The following is an 18,984-nucleotide window of genomic DNA, read 5'->3' on the forward strand; positions in this document are numbered from 1 at the left end:
TTCTGTCGTTTTCCATGGATACATTTTTCAAAATTCGCTCTTGGCTCCGATAATTTGTCGTAATCCTGTGGAAATTTCCTTATTCATGCCACTATACCTTGGCCAATCCCCCAATGCGGGTATGTGCCATTATAAAGAGGAAGAAGAAGAAGAAGAAGAGTGAGAGTGTGCTGCAGTTTAATACGAGGCATGATCGAGGGCGCCATATATCTTAGTGGTCCCGTGCAGAGGCCATGCTGATCTGTTCGCGCCTACGCGGGTTAAAATTCTACTCGCGTCGATATTTATTTTATTTATTTACTTTATTTAACTCCCAAGGTCAGTTCAAGTTCAGGCTTCAGCGGTGAAACGGCTTTTGAAGCTTTGGTCGAGAAGTAGAGCTTACGCTCTAAAAAAAGCAGGACTAATTTCTGGCTTAACTGGCGAATGAATGAAAGCACTGTGGAATTGGTTTTGGTGTTGAGGAAATGATAGGCGCAGAGCCCGTCTCAGTTCTCGGAGAACACTTCATCCGCGCCGTGGGGGAAGGGATGAAGGTGGGAGGGAAAAAGGAAAGAGAGAAAGAGGTGCTGTAGTGGAGGAAGGTGAGAGGGAAAGAAGAAAGAAAGAACGAGGTGCCGTAGTGGAGGCACCGCCGGAAAAATTTCTACCACCTAGGGATCTTTAACGTGCACTGGCATCGCGCAGTACATGGGCCTCTTTTAGAGCTTCGCTTCAATTTTGAAGTGCATACGCTTCCTTGAAGGCTTCTGTGTAATGAAAGGAAAAGTATCGCACTTATAGCAAAGTAACTGGCACACGAAGCCCACCGCTTCCTCTCTTGGTGGCGCTTCGTGTTGCGAAGAGGAGTAGGAGGGTACGGAGAGGGAAAAAAACATGCATTCAGGCCCTGGGTGACGACAACTGGCTTTCGCGCTCCAGCTGGAGTTCCTATAACTGGCGGTCGTCTGTGAAAACCTTTGAGATCAATTCGTCGGCTACTAGATACAGTTGCATGAAAGGTCAGTGATGTAGCCGCAATAAGCACGTCTCTGGCTGCCGAATAGGTAGGTACAGCCTTAGTCAAAAGTCTTAAGGCCAAAGGCTTTTCGCTTCAGCCGCATAACAGAGCCATTACTGCAGTATTAACGACGGAATGACCTTCAAATGTTATCAGAAGGTTTCGTCTTGCAGTAGAGAAGCTGCCTGCTTGACTTATGCTTTCAATGATCCACTACCCGGCGCATTCTAGGAACATTCGTTTCGCTGGAGCGGAACGCTGTGGCCCGATAATTTTGGACCAAGAGTGTACGTAAGAACTTTATCTGACGCATTTGAATGGATCAGGTGAGGGCGGGAAGCCGATTAACGCCACAAGTGCTACGTAAAGGCATAGAATCAAGTTTTACTCAGAACAAAAAGTCGGTGCTTTGTATACGCACTGTTATATTACTCAGATGTGTTGCGAGGCAAGCATGGACAACTCGGCAAGGAGATAAAATTGATATGTGCAGCCAATGTTCCTGTATTTGTGAAGCCACCACCGCACTTGATAAGTGTTTACTTTGATAACTGGCACATTAGAACATACATAACAACATATGGCCTCCAAATACCAGAAGACATACTACCACGTATGCTAAATGCCCTTTCTTTCAGAAATGTTGCCCTAAGAACCACCTCGTACAAGAACATGTTAGAATAGGTTTTATTTACTATCTGACTCTCCATTGCTTTTCTAAAGCAAATTAAATGTATTATTTCGCTTGTTTGCTTCATATATGTGCTTTTATTTTTCTTACGGGCAGTAGCTGTTGTGGTCGTGTGTAATATCGTTTAATACATATGTATTGAAAGTTCTGTGACCCGCTGTTTTGCTGCCGTAGTTAGCGGCTGGGTGTCCATGGCCGAGTCAAGCTGTCCAAGAGGGAGCTTGTACTGTGGGCATACTGCCACCATGTACATTTTGGGGGTGAAGTAAACATTATCATTATTTTTATTACTGCTACTGCTATTGCATGGGTGTGACTCGACCACTTGTTGCTGTGTTTGCAGCAGCGATCCCCAAGTGACTGTTATGTATTTATACGTAAGAAAAGAAGAAAATTGGCAGTGGCTAGCTCGGCTATGCCAGGATATACGTAGCGAAAGCGAGCGCAACGACGAGGCAAGCGGTGTGACGTCACACCAAACGGCGGCTCCGCGGCGAGGCGCGCGGTCACGCTAGTTGTCCGACCTCCGCTCGCGACTGCGGGGGTTCGCCGGCAGTTTTAAGCGCACTTTTTTACTATCCGAGGTACAATGGCTTTAGAAGCGAGTCAATAAATATGGATTAGCGACTAAACAACAGCTTTTTAAACGCGAGCATAATATCGCTAAATATCTTCCTTATTAATTTATAATTTATGCTATCTTTCGTGGCCCTTGCAATATACTTCGTATTGGAGCTAAGTGCTTCGTTTTTACAGCTGCATGATAATACTTGTGACAGAGCATTGCATTGCTGTAGTTCCTGCTCTTCAGTTCATCGTATTTAGTTCATATTAACTTCAAAATATTTTTTCGTAGACAGAAAAGCAGTAGAATGAGGCAGAATGCATGAGATGCAGTACCTGCTACATCTCATGCATTCTGTTGCTTTTTAAAGAAATGTACGTTTTTTTTGTTATGTTCGAAAGCGGATGGCGTGTTAGACATTAAAATAAACAAAATGAACGAAGTCATGCAAAACAGTAACATGAATACTTTATGGACATTTTATTGGTCAGAGTGTTCTGCATTAAAATATTTCAATCCTTTAATTTCTTTTAGTTTCCTGGCAACTGCCTTCTTCTGACTGCTGTCCTGAATGGCGTCATTCTTCAATTTACAAAAATTTATATTTTCCCGACGTGCCCTCATGAAGGTGTAGAAGGAAGATATGATGGGAAATTGGGGAACACCGAAGGCACTGCACCCTTTTCAAGTTGAACACGATCGCGGTTGAGCTCTATGGTTCTTCCTGTTTGTTTATCATCATGTGAGAGCTTGGTAATGGTCTTGCTCATGGAAATGGAGCTCGCATACCTGCATGAGAAAGCTTAATTATAATTACATCCGGTTCTCCCGAAACAATTCTTCAACAAGTTTTAAAGTTACAGAAGGTTTTTACTTTCTACCTTGGAATGTATGATTGGCGTAAAATCCTTGCGAGGAACTGCTCTCATCCAAGCTTTTCTGTGAGCTTCATCTTCGGGAAAACCAAACACTCTAACTTTTGGGCCACCGACATAATTTCCGCGGCACCCCGGCACACAGCAACGGCCCATGTTGCAGCGATTACAAAATGTGCTTTTCTTTAGCACCACATCATGATTTCAACGTGCACAGGCCAGGAGAAAAAGGTTTGACGCACTGCAGCTCGAAAACCTAGAAGCCGGAAAAAAGAAATGTCAGCACGTTCGCTGCCTAACCTAACCACAGGCCTGCGTTTCTATGAGCCTGTGCTGCGTTTCACCGAACTCTCACCGTCGTTCGCGGTCGGACCGGTCGGGCGGGTCGGGCAACTAGTGTGACGTAGGCCCCTGTGGAGAGGAGGAGCGAACAGGCCTTGTCTAGTCTAGGTGGCTTTGGCGGTGTCCGCCAGCTGCGTCGGTTGCTAGGCAACGGCTCTGGGGTTGGTCTCTGTGCCTCCTCGGAGCACCGCCACAGTGAAATCGCAAGTTGGCGGCCAATGTAGCTTTCGCTACAAAACTCAGTTCCCTTTGTGTCTGTAGTCGGATGGTTGACGTCGCAGTTAACGGTTGCACTGCGCCTGCGTCTTCGTTCTTAACACAGTGCAGTTGCATTAACTAGGCTTGCTTGATTCCTCATAGAGAAAGCGAAATAAACGTTACTATTCTGTGTCACCACAGGACCTGCAGCTATCATGGGACACCGAGGGCGATCCGGATCTGCCGCTGTGCTTCCAAGACACCGTGATGTTGTGGGTGCCGTGCGGACTCCTCTGGCTCTGCGCGCCCTTCGAAGCCCTCGCCATGCGCAAAGGCGAGAGGACCAGGCGCCCCTGGACACTGCTTACTGCCGCCAAAGTGGTGAGTTGCACCGAATACAGATGGCGCCAGTTTCACAAAACATTGCGGTGAGAAATTAACTCGACTGGGAAACATTTCCTTTGTGATTGTCTTTGATTTCCTGCGCAACGTTGCCATGGAAATAAGCTCAAAACTTTGTACCCCACATACTTCGAAAGCGAAATGTGAGAGACGCTATGAGAGACGCCGTAGTGGAGGGCTCCGGAAATTTCCACCACCTGGGGTTCTTTAACGTGCACTGACATCGCACAATACACGGGCCTCTAGAATTTCTCCTCCAAAGAAATTCAACCGCCGAAATTCAACATTTCGAAAGCGAAATGTAGACAGCCAGTAGAGTGAGTGCCTTGTACATCGTGGGTGGAAGTCATCACGACGCGTGAAAGAGATAGAGTGAGGGGGAAAAATGGGGTACGGTGTGTGAGTGGAGACCGGAAATCGGTATCTCTGTTGCTATCGAGCGAACCAAGAGCACACTTATGAGGATGAAAGGCGCCCTCCCGGGCTCTCATGCGTGGAAGTGAGAGGATCGTTAGCAGACATGGAGGGCTTCGAGTTACTTTGACCGCCTTGAGTTCTTTAACGTGCACTGACATCACAGTACACGGACCTCTAGAATTTCGCTTTCATAAAAATTTCACCGCCGCAGCCGGGATCGAACCCACGTCTGTCGGGTCAGCAGCCGGGCACCATAAAGCGTAGATGAGGCTGCAAATGTGCCTAGTTGGTTCATATTTAACTTCATTAGTGCTCTACCCAAGGGAACGAACAATACTGGACGCAAAAACTGCGCACACAGACAAGGCGCAAGCTCTCAACTTTTTTTAATACGCGGGAAACTCATTTTATATGAACGGTCAAAAAATATTAAATGAAAGAACAATCAAACATGGTGGTGTCAGGGCACTGAGTTAGCTTGTTTTCGTTTGTGGTAGATTTGCATGCGTATCTGTTCTGGGTTTTTTCATGTCCTTAAAAAGTCGACTTCTCGCTTCGTCAACGTGACTGATGGGTCACTTACGCACGTGTCGCAGGATAAGATAAAAAGGGAGCTGTTTGAAGCCTTTTGCCTGATATCAGAAAATGAAGGCACGTGCGTAAGTGGCCCGTCAGTCACGCTGACGAAGCAAGAAGTCGAACCCAGAACCGCTGCTTTTTGGATTAGCGCGTAGAGATTCTGCCTTTTAATAGCTTATAGTAGCCCCGCTACGTGGCCGAGAAGTGGATTCTGAATGGCCTGTTTATTTATTTATTTATTTTTTTGAAGAAGACTACACTAGGTTGCGGCGAGTGCTGAGGGGCGGGAAAGTTACGAAGTACGTTTCGGCTTTCGTATGTTGTGCAGGCTTTCTCGCTTCTCCTAATGGCCGTGGCGTGCGCCGAGCTCGCCGAGCGCTTCTTCAGGCTCGGCGGCGGCGCCAGGGTCTACCCTGTCGACTACGCAGCACCAGCGATACGCCTGGTCACTTTTGTAAGTACGCCCCCTCTCCTGGATGCGCGAACAAAGGACAGTCCATATCTGTGGGCATCACATATACAAAGTGATTTTTGTTTGAACATTTACAGATTTCTGTTTTGAAAACTGCGAAAGATACGTCGGTGTGGTTTGTACAGCTGTATTGTAAAACAAGACGAAGGTGTTTAAGTAACTGCATAGAAGCGCAGTTCAGTTACAAAGATGTGCTTGCAGCAATAGACACATTTAGCATCCAGGACAGCAGCTTGGGCATGTTGGTTATTCATTTGTGACGGAACAGCGCAAAACACCGGGACAAGAGACAAGCGCTGACTTACAACTGGTTTTTATTTCGAAGAAACACTGCTTCTTATACCTTCTTCTCCCCCTCAAAAAAAAAACAACAAATGCGTCACAACCATATCGTTCAAGCGTCCAAAAAAACATAAGATAAATAATCACAGAGATTTATAATCACATGACTGATGACTGCTCCTAACAAACTCAAAAGTCTGTGCAGACCAGTCAATTCCGACCCGACCAAAAAGAAGCAGAGATACACGATAAAGCATCGAACCCCCTTTGTGGAGTGCACCGAAGGCCTTGTTTATTCGTTGCCAGTGACATGTGGTAAACAATACATAGGGCAGACTGGTAGGTGCATGAACGAAAGGCTACTAGAACACAAAACTAATTTTGAGCAAGCTTGCAGGAACCTGGAAATTCATTGCAGAGATTGCCCTTCAACAAGTTGTGCACCTGTTTTCCAGAAATGCAAAGCTTTGGCTAATCACAAAGACCAGTTAGTCAGGGAAATAATCGAGGCAGCTTCGATAGCGAGTCTGCGCGACGATTGTGTCAGCACGCCGTCTGTTGCTTTGACTAAGAAAGAATTTGAAATGTTAAAAATGTGATTATAAATCTCTGTGATTATTTATCTTATGTTTTTTTGGACGCTTGAACGATATGGTTGTGACGCATTTGTTGTTTTTTTGAGGGGGAGAAGAAGGTATAAGAAGCAGTGTTTCTTCGAAATAAAAACCAGTTGTAAGTCAGCGCTTGTCTCTTGTCCCGGTGTTTTGCGCTGTTCCGTCACATTTAGCATACCGTGCTACCGTTAACGTTACCGGAGTACCAGGAGCCCGCCAACCGCCACTGAGCACGCACTGATTGGTCCCGATGCTGCAGGCGCGCGCGCGCAGCTGCCGGGTACCTGGCGCCATTTGGCGACGTCAAGGCGATTTGCGCATGCTCATTGGCTGCGCGCGGGCTCCCCGTACTCCGGTACCGGTAACACGTTACACCGCGTGATAAAGGTGCGGTTACAGGGATTGGAGAGTAGCGGATCACATATACGTAGCCAATACGCCAATGCAGGGCGTAGCAGATGAAAGGGTACAGTCCCTTCCCTCCATGACCAGGGATAGCTTTCTCCCTGCATTGTTACGCTCTTATCAATGAGAGTCGGACGACGCCATTGGCTGGTAGGGGGATTTTGTAGGAGAAAGGCCACTTCGTTCTTGTTTTGTATCAGACTATACCTGCTTTGAGTGCACTCCTTACTCTCTCCACCCCTCCTCCCTTTCTTTCGGACAGGCCCTAACCGTGGCCCTTGTGGTGGGAGGTCGCCAAGCCGGTTTCTACACGTCAGCACCGCTCACCATCTTCTGGCTGCTCATGACAGTGGCCGGAACTCTTCGCTACCGCTCGCTCATGATGAAGGTCTTCGGCGAGGTATGGCAAGACATTCTTCAGGGTCCTTTCACGCCCAGCACAGTTGGCTTCAATTCATGCCGTTGTTGAAAAGTTAATGAGTTTAGTTTGGTCCTACATTAATGAGGAGTCTTCTGTGCGTCAAACGGCTTTGGCATCACAGTACATAACTTAAAACCTTTGCGTTCACGCGCTTTCCAAAGACACTGTTGTTCAGGTTTATCATCAGCCTAACTATGCCCACTGCAGGGCAAAGGCCTCTCCCATGTCTCTCCAATTAACCCTGTACTCTGCCAGCTGCAGCCACCGTATCTCCGCAAACTTCATAATCACATCCGCCCACCTAACTTTCTGCCACCCCCAGCTACGGTTCCCTTCTCTTGGAATCCAGTATGTTACTCTTAAAGGTGCACTGAAGAGGAATCTGAACTTGTCTTTTTCCCGCGGGAACTCGATCTACACGTCCCGAGCTTTCTTAGAAACTGCGATTTACTGCCGTGTGTGGCCGATTTCCCCAATTAAATCGATTCAACGTCCGGCTCCCGCCTTTTTTTTTTTTGAATCCTGCCTCGTACGATGGGCGGAGTCGACCAACGCGTGGAGCGCTTCACCCAGTCCCGTGGCGGCTTGCCGCTCTGCCATCGGCGGAGTAATACGTAGTAGTCCGTAGTAGCAAATAGTCCGCGCGTATTTTTATTTCTTCGGGCTTATTTTGCGGCTATATTATCTGCGAATGAAACTATTTATTCATGGAAACCTAAAAAGCAAAATAAAGCGAAAGCAAAGCCTCCACGGGATTGGGTGAAAGGCGCTCCACGCGTTGGTCGACTCCGCCCACCGTACGAGGCAGAATTAAAAAAAAAAAAAGGCGGGAGCCGGACGTTAATTCGATTTAATTGGGGAAATCGGCCACACAGGGCAATAAGTCACTGTTTCTAAGAATGCTAGGAACGTGTAGATCGAGTTTCCGCGGCAAAAAGACATGTTCAGAATCCTCTTCAGTGCACCTTTAAGGACCAGCGGTTATCTTTCCTTCGCATTACATGCCCTGCCCAAGCCTATTTCCTCCTCTTGATTTCAACTAGGATGTCATTAACCCGCGTTTGTTCTCTCATCCACTCCACCTGCTTCCGATGTCTTAACGTTACACCTATCATTTTCCTTTGCATAGCTCGCTGCGTTGTTCTTAACTTAAGCTGAACCCTCTCTGTTAGCCTCCACGTTTCTACCCCATAGGTGAGTACCGGTAAGATACAGCCGTTGTATACTTTTGGCTTGAGGGATATTGGCAAACTGGCCATGATCAGGCTAACCTGCCTCATATGAATTCCGTGGTCGAGGGAGTGGGTGAACTGAAGAATATGATATAACGGGCTGTGTGATAAGAATGGGTAACTTTCGTCAGGGTGTAAGGGGTGGCTAGAAGATCCGACGTAATCAGCGCTAAGTAGCAAAGACATTACAAATGAGAGGACAACACCAGTGAGTAGAATGCGCTGTGTCCCTGCTTTCGGGTCTTCATTATCTCTAGGCGCTGTATACACCAGTTGGGGTCTACACCATACTAAAATCGCGGAGGGGCAGGGGAGGGGGGGGGGGGGGTACGGCACAGCTGTCGTCACTTGTTCATCCCGGAAGAAGGCGAACTATGTGAGTTTTTTAAAGCCCCAGCTGCGTGAGGAAAGCTCTGCATTGATACCATCGTAGTACCGTAATTGCCCCTTCATATTGTGCGGACGTAATTTTCATGTCCGACAAAACAGAAAAGGCAAAAATTGGGCTGTATGAAGCGTTAATCGTTCTTCGTTTCGTGTTCTCATTGCTTTTGGAGAGCTCCTTATCACAGTCTGCGCGCCCCAACATGTCTTCCTCAATGCTGTCGTGGCGACCAGCGTTCGCAGATGGCTATAAATAAATAAATAAATAAATAAATAAATAAATAAATAAATAAATAAATAAATAAATAAATAAATAAATAAATAAATAAATAAATAAATAAATAAATAAATAAATAAATAAATAAATAAATAAATAAACAAATAAATAAATAAATGCTTTTGAACAGTGGCGAGGATTTTCAGTATGCTGGTGATGAATTGAAACAAGTGGAAAAAACGCGACGTAGCGCATTGTAGTTGGGTAGTTGGGGCGGTAGACTTCAGCAGATTGCTGAGTGTCAGCCACCGTGGTGTAACTTGCAAGTATGTTTTTGCAGGCTAGTTGGTGCCTAAGCATTCTGGGTTTTTTGCGCAAAAGACACGACAAAAGCGCTTGTCCTGTCTACCTCGTTTCTTTTGTGTCGTGTCTTTTGCGCAAAAAACCCAGAACACCGTGGTGTCAGCGCAATAAGAGAAATGCCTCACCGCCATTTTGTTATGACAATGAATGCTGGTGTTGTTACCAGCGTGGTATGTGTTTTGAACACAATTATAGCACCTATTCCGGTTTCAGGTTCAGTTATTGTTAAAAATTTACGCGCAGGGATTGGGTAAATACGGTATGCATGTCCCTCTTCAATCTATTGTGGTAACAATTGGTTTCGCAAGTTTCTGGGTTTTTGCTAAATGCTTTTATTCTGCAGTAGAGCTCGTGACAGCGAACGGTGGTTTGTTTGAGGAAAAACGAAGCGGTGCCGATGTCAGCAGCTGGGTAAAATTAACAACTGGGAGGCATCGAATTCTGAAAAGAGCACTTGGAACATTACATGATATCGCGGCCTCATTTTCGACTTTCCTGCTCGTCGTTATTCTAGGACACCAAAAAACCACGCTTGCCCACTTCCGCCATCTACTGCCACACCTAACGGAAGCTACAGCGTAACTTTTAGGACAAATTTTTTGACAAGTTACTCAAAAATCTATTAAATGTAGCCAGGTTCAGCTGTTAGTGGTTCACTGTAGTCGTCCTAGCTCGCTCGGCGCAACGTTCCGGTGTTTCACGTAACCTGAGCGGAGACTTAAAAAAAAAAGCGGTACACCACGGAGGCATGAAAGCACCGAAATAATATTTGCCGTTGTATGGGCCAGTTGTGTGTATATTTTAATTCCACCTAGTTAAATATTTCTAAGACTTTTATGCAAAGATTTGAAATATATTCTAGACCTAAGCGCGTTTCGTAAAGTTGTAGAAGGGGCTGAAAAGCACCATATATCCACTTTTTACCGCAGAGTAGCTACTGCTTGGTCCTGTTTCCGGCATTGGCAGAAAGCTATATGAGAGAAGCCAACAGCCACAGAAACCAAGGGAACACAGGGGATTTTTTTAAATATTTATTTTCTTTGTGGTGTTCACCAATGGAGAGTATTACTGAATGTGTTATCGCTTAAAGATGATTAGAAAGGCAGAAGAAAAAACAAACCCATGCCACCAGTGGGAACCGAACCGACCTCCGACCGGTGCTCTACCAACTGAGCTACGGCGACGGCTGTCAGGTCTTCTGCTTTCGGGGGTATTTTATGTTTATATATGCCTCCATTCTTGCGCGACTACACTGTAGTTGGAAGCGCCCTCAACCGTATTTTAAACGAACAAAGATGAGCGCTGAAGGTGCAGACCACGGCCAGACAACCTTAACCCGCGGCATTTGGCGAAACACAACGAAATGGCCTTTTCCAGATTACCCCAAGGATTCATTGTTTCTTCATTCCTTTCGGAAAAGCAGCAACATTTGACTGGAATGAGCATGCTTCAATGCACATCAGCCGCCATCCACCTCCACTACCCCCCTCTATGTCTGTCCAAGCCGATCGCCTGACTTTCCACGTCACTCCCCCCCCCCCCCCCTCCCCCGGAACTCTTCAGCAAGAGAGCAAGGATCCAGTGCTGAACCTCGAGTTCCAGTTCACGGTGACCGTCATCTACTTCCCCGTCACGGCTTGCCAGTTTCTGCTCAGCTGCTTCGCCGACACGTCTCCCAGGAAGAAGCGTAAAACGGTGAACTATGGCTTTTTCATCTGTCCTTTTTTGTCTGTCTTTGTCTGTCCTTTTGTGTGCCTTACGTTCCGTCTTGTTCGCGCAGTTTGTACTCGTTATCTTCATTATGAACCAACTAGCCCGGCCAGAACGTCATTTGTTTAATTCTCCCTCCGTTAGCAACGGTCTAATACCACCCAAGAACGCAGCGGGAAGTGGCCCACAGAGGAGAACCATCAACAAATGGCGTCGCCTACTGCCATGGCGTCACTGGTTGGAAGTCATCCTTTGAGGGTCATTTGCCGCTGCGTTCTTGAGTTCTGTCTGACTGCAGTGCGATTTGAAGTAGACGTAATGCAAAAACACTGACGCGTATTTCGGAGAAAGCGAAGAATGCAGGCTCCTTCAGAGATATAAGAAAGGAGCTCTGCAGAAAGGTGAAATAAGATTAAGTGCCAGCCTCGTGGGATTAATTAATATTTCGATATCGTTGGAAGCATCATCGAGAAAAAAATGTGATGCCAGTCATAAAATTCGTCCATTGGCTGGAGGAAGGTGACGTCATCAAACCAGATCATTCCCATTGGCTGGGGGAAGTGTCGTCACAAGACCGGAAGTGACAACGACATGTTTTGATGTATCTTAAATGCCTACGAGTTGCCTCCTCTAGACACTTTTGGGGAAACACCTGACTGCCAGATAGATGACGCGAAGAGATGTCAGGTTGAGTGCAGACAAACGTGTAATGGGTCCGCAAACACAACCGGGAAAGAATGACACAAACTCGATGTATCAACAGCAACACCTTCTAATTCTATCCCATTGCCAACACAGTGTAACTAGATGTTAATGTGAGTTTTGATCTGGGCTTTTCTTGGGTTATCTTACAGAAAGAATGCCCCGAAGGGAAGGCGTCATTTTTATCGGCGGTTATCTTCTGGTGGTTCAACGGGTAAGTCATCTAAGCCCCCAGTTCCACGGCGGGAAATATTTTCTGTGAAGAACCACACGGATCACAAATCATGTTGTTTCGTTTAGCTGTTTGCATCGGCCAGGCCGTACTGTCCATCTCCGACGTTTGGAGATAACAAACGTTGGAGGTGGAATAGCGATGCAATGTGCAGTATGAAAACACCAGGCACCAATTAACTGCATTTTCAAGCTAGAGGTCAATGGCATTCTGTCATGGCCTAAATAGCTTTCTTTATTTGTTGGTCCTGAATACGCTTGCATAGAACTGCTGGGTCATGCCAGATACGAGGTCCATAAAGGTCCATGGTGTTAATGAGGACGTTATGAAATATAATCAACAGGTCACACACATATTACATTTAATTAATTTGTTCGAAATAGCTGTTGACTTCTGAAATGAAGGCTTTTTAAGAAAGGTGCCGTTAGCGTGTTACACACGGGTTACGCAAACATCCACAACTTCATCCGGTCATGAAATTTGTCGTAGATAAATCTGTTGGATATTATCGCCGTTCTAATTTCTTTTTAGGGGCTGTAAGTAGGCGCTTAACACGTAAAGTTGCAGCTATGTATTTACCAATACAAATGAGTGTAGCCATACAGCTGTTTATATTTACCAGTGCTCACTAGACTCTAGGCTCAATCAACAAACAAATTCGGCAAGTCTTTTGCTTCACGGTCGCAGTTTGGTGGGTTTAGTTGGTTGCTCTGCTTACGTAATTTTTTTTTTCTCGTTTCCGTAAACTGCAGGCTTATAACCCGTGGATACAGGGAACCCCTGCAGCTGAGCGACATGTGGGATCTGGACAAGGCCAACGCCACAAAGCACGTCGCGCTCCAATTCGACCGCTTTTACCGGAGCCAGAAGCAACGGAAAAAGTACGATTCTTTTTCCTGGTTACCTGAGCCCTAAGTGAAGGACACCGCTGTGAACGGCGGGAGAAATAATGAGGGGGGCTAACGTTGACAGACTGTAGCATATGTTCCGAAAATACAAAAGGGGTGGAGCACATTTGGCAAGTAATATTACGCTATAAATAGCCAGGCATCAATATCGCTCAATAGGAAAAGAAAAGATAGTTGTATCTTACTGGTACTCATCTATGGGGCCGAAACCCGGAAGCTGACGAAAAGGGTCTAAACTGAATTGAAGACAGCGCGGCAAGCTGTTTAAAAGAAAACGAAAGGGTAATATTGAAAGGAAGAGAATTGAATGGGTTAGGGAGCAAATGTGCGTTATGGATATTCTGAGATTCCGAACATGAAGTGGATATGGGAGGACATGCAATGCTAAGAGGTGACATTACCGATGTTTCTTAAGGGAAATGGAGTGGATTCCAAGAGAAGATAAGCGTAGCAGAGGCCGGCAGAAAGTTAGGTGGGCGAGTGAGGTTAGAAATATTGTGAAGATAAGGTAGCCACAGTTGGTACAGCACAGGGTCAGTTGGATGTCGTTGGAAGATACCTTCGCCCTGCAGTAAACTTGAGTGGGCTCGAGATGGCGGATATGATGATGGCGAACTTAAGTTATCGAGGAAAGTTAACCTAACGAGGAGTGATGAGGAATTTAACGAGGAGATACCTCACTAACAACGCAATTACACAGAACTCATTAGCGTCATTCGAAGAGCACCTAAGCTAATTTACCCTTATCTTTTTGTATATGATTTTATGTGCATGTACCCACGAAATTAACGAGGAATAACCTCATTAATGACGCAATTACACAGAACTCACTAGCGTCATTTGAAGATCCCTGCTGAAAAAAAAGTTCTATATGATGCAATAACCTCATAGAAGCTTCATCATAAAATATCATACAATTTGTATCATATTATATGACATCTCTATGATGACTGTATGATTTTACAGAAATTTATGACATTTGTATGATAATTTTGGATGATTTGTATGATAAGTATTATATTTGTATGACAAACTGTATGAGTTTATTACATCGTACAACTTTTTTCAGCAGGGCTCGAGCGCCTAAACTAATTCGCCCTTATCTTTTTGTATATGCTTTTATGTGCATGTACCCAGCTTGCCATGGTCTTGAGAAAGATCTCTGTATGTATAAATAACAAAGTAAACTAAAACCTGTGTGGAAAGATATCCACGTCACTTCCGCCACACTTCTCATGATACACGTTCGCTTCTGCAGTGGGCCGAGATTATGTGTCATGGTTTTTCCTTGATCTTCGCGGCCGCATGTGCAGGTCTGTGCCGGAGAAAGGTGCGGCCGAAGAGAGCGGTCCCGCTTCGTCACTCCACGTGGGCATCATGGCTCCGCTCTTCAGGACCTTCCTGCCTGAGCTCATCCTAATAGGTTTCTTCAGACTGGCGGGTTCCCTGCTCACCTTCGTCAACCCGGTGGCGCTGGAGTGAGTGCCAGCTTCACAGTCGGCTCGGTGTCACGTTGAAAGGGTGAAGAAGCGACGCGATTGTCACGGAAAGCGGGATCCGTCAAGGATGGTCAAATGCTTTAGGGGAAACCCCCAAGGTGGAGTAAATTTGTAATAAGGGAGTAATTACTCATTGGCATCCACCCAAGCGCAGCCATACGGCTACAAAGGAAAGCTATACAGCTTTCTCAGAAACTTCGTAGTTAAAGAAAAATTCGTCCTGGTCCGGGGTTCGAACCCGGGACCACCGCTGCACCGGAGTAGTCGCTCTGCCAACTGAGCTAACCGGGACGGCAAGCATATGGTAGGGCGAGAGCGAATTGATCAATAACTCGAAGTGGGAACAGTGTTGGTCAAATGTTTAGGGGAAACCCCGAAGTGGGAAACACTGTTCCCACTCCGAGTTATTGATCAATTCGCTCTCACCCTACCATAAGCTTGTCGTCCCGGTTAGCTCAGTTGGTAGAGCGACTGCTCCGGTGTAGCGGTGGTCCCGGGTTCGATCCCCGGACCAGGACAAATTTTTCTTTAACTACGAAGTTTCTGAGAAAGCTGTATAGCTTTCCTTTGTAGCCGTATGGCTGCGCTTCGGTGGATGCCAATGAGTAATTACTCCCTTATTATCCGTCAAGGATGTATCTGCAACGTACCCAACAATTCTGGACAAAAGCACGTTTGAATGGGAAAGAGTTTATGAACGCAACTTTTTATATATTGTAAGGTTTCACTATAACAATCAATATTTCCGCGGCTCTCACGTCAACAGGCCTCTCACGTCAACAGGCTTACATTTTTTTTGCTTTTGACGTTTTTGGTATTGTCGAAACTGTTCCCAGCTGGTTTTCTATGGCAGTCTCAACTCCTCGATGCGAGCAATGGAAACATTACAAAGGAAATATTTTACTACTTATCTGAAGAATGGACCATTAACTTCGATATTTCCATATCAGTACCTAACAGTTATTCAATATTCAAGATTTTTGCCCAAGAATGTTGAATATGCCTGTGCTCGCCAACCAGGATAGCCCAGTCGGCTGGGCTTCAATTTGTTGGAATCAAAGACGTTGGCTAAGAAGCGTATCAGGAATGTACAGTCATGAACAAAAGCTTGAGGGATGTAGATTCGCAGAACAAAACCTACTGCGGCGTTTCCTCGCCGGACAGTAAGCTGATATTCTTTCCAGCGGATGGAGCGTGCATGTTCCTTCATAGCTCTACGGTTTTCATTGACTTGCTTTGCCTGACAATGCAGCAAGAATTTTTTTTTCACTCGAATCCACATCCCGCAAACTTTTGCCCATGCCAGTATCGAGCGAGATAACCTGAAGGAGGATGGATAGTTGGGAGAGTTAAGGATTGTTAAAGGGAAACTGTGTAGGCTTTACAAATCAACGAGCATAAGAGGGTCGAATGTGTGAAACTTGCAGGTAAAGCATGCGAAGTCTTTTTGGGCTAGCACTTCAAATAGTGAAGTAATCGCCGATTAAAATCCGGACGCCTTTCAAGCTTCTCCGCACCGCACAACGCCAAGTTGGGGGCGCATGATGACGTCATCGAAGGTATCGGCACATTTACAACACACAAACGCCTGCTTTGAAGGAAAAAAAAACCAACGCCACCGAAGGCAAACCCTGCCGAGAGTTGTTTGGCAGCCTCTTACGAGTCAGGGCTGGGTGTGGCTGACGACAGCGGTAATTTGAAATCATACCTTCCGTGACATCACGTTGCTTCCCCGCGCTCCTACGGTGCATTGAGGAGAAGCGCAAAATTCATTAGTCGACTACGTCACTATTTTAAATGCTAGTGCAAAAACACTTGGCATGCTTTACCTACAGCCTATATAGATTTGAATCCTTGAATATCGCGAAAATCTCAAACAAGTGCTGCAGTTGCCCTTTAAATGTTTCCTCCAATTTTCGTTATTCTCGCTCAGCATGCTGATAACTTTCATCGACTCGGACCAGCCGGCCTGGCGTGGTGGCGTGTTTGCGGCGGCCATGTTCTTCGCTTCTATGGGCGAGTCCCTGTGCTTCAGTCAGTACGAGTACAGGATATTCCTCGTCTCCATGCGCATGCGGTCGGCCATGATCAACGCCATCTATCGAAAGGTATCGCGGACAGTGCTGCTCTTTCACAGAAATTTCATAGGCAACGCGAACGCCACAGAACAGTAAAATGTGCTTGTAACAGCTGCTGCTGTAAAACTTTAGCATCAAGCTCTGAAAGCGATTTCTATACGCCAGTGGGGTTTCAGAAAGCGTTTCCTCAATGCAGGCGTTGACTCTGTCGAGTTCAGCGAAGTACCGCTTCACCACTGGGGAGATCGTGAACCTGATGGCCGTTGACACGCAGCGCATCATGGAGTTCGTCCAGGTCAGTTCGCAGTGAGATCGACAGCCGAAGCGCATTAACAAACTTTCTATGTTATCTGATCACGTGATGAGAATCACGTTACAACTGACGGCTCATTCCAGAGACGGCCAGCTTCCAGACAAATGCAGTCTTTGCGTCCCGAGTCGATTTGGGGTTAATGACGAGGGGCTAGACGGCAGAATTATTTACTGCTTAAAATTCGATGCATTGTCTTTATTCCTATCGAAAGTACCGTGTACAAACGTGCTAAAACGACGAATTTTTCCTCTTGCAACAGTTTGGTTAGGTATGGGAAGAGTTTATGACATCCTAGTCGAAATCGAAAGGAAGAAATGGGCTTAGGCAGGGCATGTAATGCGAAGGCAAGATAACTGCCGGTCCTTAAGGGTAACGGAGTAGATTCCAAGGGAAAGCAAACGTAGCAGGGGGCGGTAGAAAATTTGGTGGGCGGATGAGGTTAAGGAGCTCGCGGGGATACGGCGGCCGCAGCTGGCAAAGGACAGGGTTAATTGGAGAGGCATGGGAGAGGCCTTTGCTCTGCAGTGGTCGTAGCCGGGTTGATGATGATGATAGGAAGTATGTCTTTCTCGTCGACGAAATAGCGCTGGTACGGAGACGTCATAAGAGGCACGCTGACAAGGGGGCTGAATGCCCATGTGGGTGCTTCAACTTGTCCGCACGCTGTTCCGTAAATGTCAAACCAACCTGCTGAAGCGAGAACTTTGCCTTGTATTTGTCGCCAAGATGGCAAGATTTTAAGCACGACCTCTGCCTTATCAAGCGGCTGCTTGTGAGGTTGATCGACTTTTACTCATAAATGTCATATGGTGCTGCTGTGACTTTTTATACAAGTCAAAAGTTGATGACTTTTTCCCCCCGAACTTCGCTGGTAGGTGTTCAACTTCCTGTGGTCCACGCCAGTCCAGGTGGCTGTGGCCACCTACCTCCTCTGGCAACAGCTGGGAGTGGCTACACTGGGTGGCCTCTTCGTCATGATTAGCCTGCTACCAATCAACGCCTTCGTCACGGCCTACCTACGGAAGTACCAGGTGAAGTCATTATTTCCGCACTCTCGTCTTGAAGAATTTGTGGACATTTTTAAAGGAACTCTATCGCTTTGCTTCCCCTGTATGTGCAGTCGTCAAACATCCACGTATCAGGGTTCTTTCATTCGAGGTGCCAGTTTCTCGGTTTTGGAGATGATCGTACACGCGGCCGCCCAAGTTTAGTTTCTTACGTGGCAAACTTGACTATATTCGTGCTAAAAATGATCTCGAGAAAGCCAATAACCTGAGCGCTGTTAACCATGGTTTGCCAGTCATAGGTGTGGTAATCGGGAGTTTCCGGGCAGCAGTATTTAGAGGGCGTATTTTTAAGAATCATCTACTGACGAAATCTTTTGAACGCCTCCAAATAGTACAGTGACAAAGGTCTCAGTTTTATTGATTAAAAAGAGTTTTTGAAAGCTTGTGACATTTCCTGCCTCACGCAGAAAAACGACCTGCGTATACTGTTCGTAGAGACTACGATTTAAGCTTGTGATGGCGGTGATCGAACCTCATCCCTTCATGTGCTGAGCTGGTTCCCATTGACACTTTCTCTTCAACGTTGGCACTTCTTGTGATATAAGGTGTTGTATGCCTGTAAACAGTAACGAACAAAGTGTTTGTCAGAAGACGAGATAAGAAATGGTTTCAACGAGTACGAATGTATGAAATATTTGAGTCCCATGCACCGCGGCTGATCTTAGCCGTTAGTCACTGGGGTTTCCAGGCCATTCCCGATAACGCGCCGAGTTTCGGCTCACTTGATTGTTTTTCATGTTCCATGTGCCTCGTTTGCAGCTTAACATAACCGCTTTCATAATCTCCTGACGTGGTTAATTAGTCTCCTTTCCTGAACGTTACCACACAAGCTTCAGTCCACATACTAATGGCACAGTTCTGAATCTACTCATCTTAGAAGAGGATATATGAATAAACACAAATAGCCTGTGCGGCGCGTATTTAAATACGGTGTCGTTTGTGTTCATCTGTTTGTCCGCATCTTTTTTAAGGCGGAAGCCTTTAATGTCTCATCGTTGTAAACAGCAGTTGTCGAC

The 18,984-nt window shown here is 46.1% G+C and overlaps 1 protein-coding gene across 2 annotated transcripts in view; it reads left to right on the forward strand.

Moving 5' to 3' along the window:
* Nucleotides 1-18,984, forward strand: part of LOC149330736 (multidrug resistance-associated protein 1-like) — a 61,564-nt gene that overhangs the window by 8,290 nt on the left and 34,290 nt on the right. For both annotated transcript variants that reach the window (XM_089561388.1, XM_089561389.1), the window contains exons 2-11: nt 3,873-4,052; nt 5,398-5,523; nt 7,105-7,242; nt 11,023-11,154; nt 12,024-12,085; nt 12,856-12,984; nt 14,325-14,489; nt 16,444-16,618; nt 16,785-16,883; nt 17,777-17,932. In XM_089561388.1, the coding sequence (XP_089417514.1) occupies nt 3,873-4,052; nt 5,398-5,523; nt 7,105-7,242; nt 11,023-11,154; nt 12,024-12,085; nt 12,856-12,984; nt 14,325-14,489; nt 16,444-16,618; nt 16,785-16,883; nt 17,777-17,932 (1,362 nt within the window). The remainder of the gene's footprint in view (nt 1-3,872; nt 4,053-5,397; nt 5,524-7,104; nt 7,243-11,022; nt 11,155-12,023; nt 12,086-12,855; nt 12,985-14,324; nt 14,490-16,443; nt 16,619-16,784; nt 16,884-17,776; nt 17,933-18,984) is intronic.

Source organism: Amblyomma mixtum, chromosome 9 (assembly GCF_055824585.1).
Source record: "Amblyomma mixtum isolate Tamu chromosome 9, ASM5582458v1, whole genome shotgun sequence".
Taxonomy (NCBI): domain Eukaryota; kingdom Metazoa; phylum Arthropoda; class Arachnida; order Ixodida; family Ixodidae; genus Amblyomma; species Amblyomma mixtum.